Source organism: Diospyros lotus, chromosome 11, assembly GCF_014633365.1.
Source record: "Diospyros lotus cultivar Yz01 chromosome 11, ASM1463336v1, whole genome shotgun sequence".
Classification (NCBI taxonomy): domain Eukaryota; kingdom Viridiplantae; phylum Streptophyta; class Magnoliopsida; order Ericales; family Ebenaceae; genus Diospyros; species Diospyros lotus.
The window spans coordinates 14485048-14490736 of record NC_068348.1 but is presented as its reverse complement, the minus strand read 5'-3'; the positions used below and the strand labels follow the sequence as shown (position 1 = coordinate 14490736).

General features: G+C 40.6%; 1 protein-coding gene across 1 annotated transcript; it reads right to left on the bottom strand.

Annotated features, from left to right (window-relative positions):
* Positions 1 to 945: 945 nt before the first annotated feature.
* LOC127813417 (amine oxidase [copper-containing] gamma 2-like) lies at positions 946 to 4635 on the bottom strand. The gene is made up of 4 exons (XM_052354377.1): positions 3193 to 4635; positions 2809 to 2922; positions 1456 to 2003; positions 946 to 1367 (listed from the first exon to the last, which is right to left on the bottom strand). Exons 1-4 carry the CDS (start codon positions 4486 to 4488, stop codon positions 1154 to 1156), a joined length of 2172 nt encoding a protein of 723 aa, XP_052210337.1. The 5' UTR covers positions 4489 to 4635; the 3' UTR covers positions 946 to 1153.
* Between the last annotated feature and the right edge of the window lie 1054 nt (positions 4636 to 5689).

Below are 5689 nucleotides of genomic sequence, written 5' to 3'. Positions count from 1 at the left end.
CGCGAGCCTTTGCCTTTCCGTGAGGCTCAGTCTTTTCACGTAGGAGCACACTACCGTTAAGGTGCTTAGCTTTGTTGAGAGAAAACATAGCTTTTGTCGCAAGACCCATCTCTGCCACAAGGCTTACTCTGCCATGATGATTCATATTAAGGTACACTACTGCAAGGTCCCTTTGCCACGAGGTCTTGTTATGTCGAGATGATTTTTCTTAAGACACACTGCCACAAATCCTATTAGTGTCGAGATGATTCGTTTTAAGGCACACTACCGCGAGATCCCTTTGCCACAAAGCCTTGTTATGTCCAGATGATTTCTCTTAAGGCACATTGCCACAAGCCCTATTAGTGTCGAGATGATTTGTCTTAAGACACACTATCGTGAGGTCCCTTTACCACAAAGCCTTGTTACACTAAGATAATTTATCTTAAAGACATATTGTTGTAAGGTCTTGTTCAGAGATTATTTTACTTTAAAAAATTTTATTTTTTTATAAATGGTACAACATTATGAACGGTATCTATCTTTTGTAGAAAACGTTTATCTTGCTCATTTTTTAAGATAAAAATTCTTGTGAATGATATTTATCTAAGATTTTAAATTTTTTTTAGAATTATAATTTTTTATGAATAATTACTTTTTTAAAATATTTAAAAAAAATAATATCAAAATTATCTATTTTACACATATGTGTGAAACCTTACTACAAAAAATTTATGCCTTTTTACCAAAAGATTATTTTAAACTTCTAATTTTTTAATAAACTTTTACCCGCGACAAAACAAATTCTTTTTTTGTGGGCTCTTAGGTGTTGGCTCCTCAACAATTTCCAACCTTTGAAGCGAAATCCAATGAGCAAAAACTATACCCACAGTATCTACCATCCAAAAATAATAGGATATATATATACATATATATAATTTTAATTCCAAATGGACTCTAACCGAATAAAATACCGAATCCCCATGCAAATTAGTATTCCGAATCATTTATTATGAGAGATTCCGAGATTGGGTACAACAATTACATAGATGCAGTACCCGGCCGGCATGCGTCCCGATCTTCTAAATGACAAAACACATATCTATAATTATTATATTTATGCACATCGATCCTTAATTTTAATAATAATATTATATGTGATATATCCTCCTCCTCAGGCTGAAGCAGCGGCAGCTTCGCAATTTGGCAAGTCTTTATCAGTGTTTGGCGGGATCCTCAGAATCGGGTTTCTCTCGAAGAAGTTGACGGGTTTCAGATCGAAGCTCGAGGATACAGTTGGCATAATTGGGAAGTCCTCTTGGCACGGTACGTGATGGAATCCTAATGTGTACCACATCACTATGTCCTTGTTCTCGATCTCCCGATCCCTGTAAAATTAGGAATCAAAAATTAAGAGACATACACACATTTAACTTACCCTGCTGCCATAACGTGACAGTCCCTACTACTACTAACCTTTCCGACCAAACAGCCAGAGTGTCTTTCCCTTGGCTCTGATACACAAACAAGCCTCCGGCCCACTGTTCCGATTGGTTATACGGCGTGACCCATATCTGGTTGTTGGTGAAGGCGCCTCGCTTCTGGGGCGGGTCGTCCAGATCGAGGAGGCTCGCCGCCGTGCCGGCGGGGACCACCTTGTACCCGACCGGGTTGCCGACGCGGGTCAGCTTGGAAGGGTTGATGACGTGGAACTCGGAGGGGTCGTAGAGCTTGAGCTTGACCTGCGCGTCTTTCTCCGTCTTGGCCACATTCCTGACGGCTTTGAGGAAGCTCCGGCGGGGCGACTCGCCGGGGGAAGTGAAGGTTTTCTGGAGGTTGACCTTGACGAAGGAGTTGTCGGAGCCGTCGACGTCCATGTCGAGGTAGAAGGTGACGTAGTGGTCGTGGATGACGCCGATCACGTTCTCCGATATGAGGGTGCCGTAGAGGTCTTCTTGTTGGTTCACTTGGTTCATGTTGTCGTACGAGGAACCCTTCACCATCAAGATGCCGCTGAGTCCCACCTGTAATTTTTGTAGCCCCCCACCGTTAAATAATTGTGCAATTATTTGTAAACTATAACAATAACAATGGCTTTTACTTTTACATGCCTATTTTGAAATGAAAATATAAATAATTCATAAGTTATGTTATTCCGTAGGGAATAATTTTTAATATTAATGCATAGGATGAATAATGTACAACGTTTTATATCCAAAACTAAAAGTGTCACGTCCGGGACATGGAAATAAGTTATACATTATCGACGGTCCAGAAAAGTCAAACGTGCTTATCTTAATTCCTAGGTTCCTGTTCCCTACTGTTGCGGGAAACGTAAACAAAAAAGCTGCTACTGAGCCCGAGGAAAGGCACCTAATCTGATGGTTGGTAGATGAATGATGTGAAGGTTTTTCTATTTCTCTCTCGTTTCTACGAGATAAAAGATGCTGTTCTCATTAAATAAGTTAATTCATGTAGTTTAAGTTGATCGCATGCAAATTAAATATGATGTCTCAATTAAACACACTTTAATCATTTATTATTAATTAAAATATATTAATTGAGGTGCATTTAATGCCCTCAATTAACCAATGCCTTCCTATTTACATTTCTCCGGTCCAAGATTATGTGGGTCATTAACCAAAAATATATTTAAAATAACAATAAGTTAGTGAATTAACCCATTGAAATTACCCAAAAAGAGAAAAGTTCAATCAGCCCATCGAAGTTATTAAAAAAAACTACACAATATAATTAGATTCTTGTACAAAAATAGACTAGTTTATCAATTGGGATGTGGGAGAAGAAAGAGACAGGCAGGGTACTAACCTTGACTCTGATTAGGCCATCTGTCTGGAACTCCCAATCGACGATATAGTCGTAGTTAGCGACGGAAGCTGCCATTCTCACCACCAACGTCACTTTCGGCCTCACCTCCCTAACCTGCATAAGTCACCAATATATATGACAATTTCAAGATAACTTTGTCATCCTCCTCGACCATCAAAACCATTATTAATTGCGAAAGTCCATGCCTCGTGCTTCCGAAAGCACCTCCACTCACAAACAATTTCATTTAGACCACAAGCTTACCATTCAATTGGTCATATCATCCCAAAATCAATTAGGCATTAGGTTATATAATACTTAATAATTTGTTTGTGAGAAATATTATTAGGTTGTTATTCGAAAAAAATAATGGTTATTACTTACATCCATTCCGGTGATCGGACTCTCTGAATGGCGCCACCCGATGTCACCAGCATACCTCTCAAACACGCAAATCATGTTTGACCGGACGTACGGCCTCCCATCGGCGGCCGAAAACACGCCGTCCATGTAATAGGCGTTCCTCGGGCAATCGTTAAGCGGGTCAAGCGGCATCGCCTGAAGCCCGAACCCGTATTCGCCCGCATCCATATACGTCTTGAAGTACCACGCGTCCGTCGGGTCCATATACGGCACGAACAGCTCCGACGTAAACCCCTTGTACATCACACTCCTCAGCTCCCCGGTTTCCGGGTCCCGAACCGTCGCCCGAGAAATAATAACCCCAGCTCTCGGGTCGGCTTTCAAGTGGAACTCCCAGTTGGCCCACTTGACCTGATGATCATCTTCAATAGTAAAGCTCGGGCCCTTGGGTTGCTCTATGGATATCGGGTTTACAAGCTTCATCTGCTGCTGGCTATTCAAAGTAGAGAATCTATAGTCTGTGTTAGCGGCCTTGGGGATCGGTATGTTCCTCCCCTTATCAGTGATTTCCAGAACTTTCTTAGTGTCCAAATCAAGAAGCACGGTGAGGCCTTCGATTGGCCTCATGTAAAAATTTGCAGTGCCTTTCATGGAGTAGCACTGTATCTTAATCACTCTCCGGTTCTCTTCACTCTTGCCGTACCATCCCGTCGAAATCGGCAAACAAGTCAGGTCCGTCAGATCGACCCCCCGCTCAGTGATCGAACGGTTGAAATCGGCGTTCGCCAGGGGAGCCGAGCCGGCCGACGTCATGTCCTCCATGGTCATCATCGGGTAGCCCGAGATCGGACCCGTCTCGACCTGGTTCACTTCTCCTGTCTCAATGTCCACGGTCAGCACGTGCGAGACGTCGTTGACACGTGCCACGACGACGGCCTTTCTGGGTGGAAGAGGGTTGCCCTTTCGCCACCGGACGACAAGCTGCTTCTCCGGCTCGTCGAGCGCCACCGAGTGGAGCGCGAAGGTGGAGGAGGATCGGAATAGCGGGTGAGAGGCGAGGAGGGAGCGGACCTTGTTGAACTCCGCGACGGTGAGGGGGTCGAGAGGGTGGAGGGGGACGGCGACTGAGTGGTGGCGGGGGGCGGGTTTGCGGAGGAGTTTGGGTTTGTAGAGATGGAAGCGGTTCTTGGAGGAGTCGAGAACGGCGGCCTTGTCGCCGGACGGCGGGGTGGGGAGGCTGAGCAACGTCAATAGGACGAGGAGGATAACGGTTGAGATGAAAAACAAAAAGCGCCTGACGAGGCCATTTCCTTCCATGTCCGTCTCTCCGTCTTCAAGTGATACTGGAAGCACTCTCGTCTCGTCCAACTTACTTGCATATATGACACTATATGACTATGTTGGGTTACATATATTATAGATTTAAGATACTTAGAATCTGGAGATAATCTTGAGATATTTTTCACTGCAGCAGTACACAACTTGAACTTTGAAATTAAAACTTAGGATCTTGTTTTTAAATATTATAAAAGTCAATAGCAACATGAGAGATGTTATAATATACAAGTGGTCACTTTTAGCTTAAATAACAACCAATTAAATAAAGTAGAGTTGAATATCTTTTTTTTTTCATCTTAAATAGCTTTTAAATAATTATTTATGGGTTCAGCTAAATGCTATTGTCCTTTCAGTTAAAAAAAAAAAAAAAAAAAAGGAGTCCCGACCTTTTGTTTAAAGCCAGTTCAGTTCAATCTGTTTTAAGAACAAAATCGCATTTAATCAAACATTGATTTTCTTTTTCTTTTTCTTTTTTTTATCAAAAGTTGTTATACTTGAAGGGTACGACAACACCAAACAGCCATTTAGCTTTGATATAAAATAGTTCTCTTTGTAAAGTATATATCTTTTAGAAGGGAAAATTAAATTTTATTCTGTATAAAATATTTGTATATTAATGAAATGAAGACAAAATTATGTAAAAATATTTTTAATTTATTTCATAATCCAACCAAACAAAATAGGAATTCCATAAGGTAAATAATTAAAAGTACTATCCTTAGAATAAAATAATTAAGGGTAATATCAAATGGGTTGAAGTTTAAATAGCAAAGGTAATAAGGACACTATAGTCAAGGGATAAAAAATGATGATTTAATAAATGTTAATTCCTTGTTGGTTAGAAAAATAATTTAAGAGGGGATGCATTGAGTTTTATAAAAATGTATGAATTTTTTTTATTAAATCTTTGATATAATGAGTTCAATTTAAAGTGTGTTTTGCTTAGTGGCTGAGCCACGTACAAGCCAAGGGTGGGCAACTTGCCCACCCTGAATTTTAAAAAAATTATTATATATAATAATTTTTTAATTTTTTTTTTCTAAATGTCCATCATGAATTTTAAAAAATTCTAGATTTCGAGTATATTGATCGATGAGAATAAGGGTATTCGGTGATTGTCTCTGATTGCCAAAAATACCAGCCACTTTGGCCGATGGCAATTGCCAATGCGTTTACATAT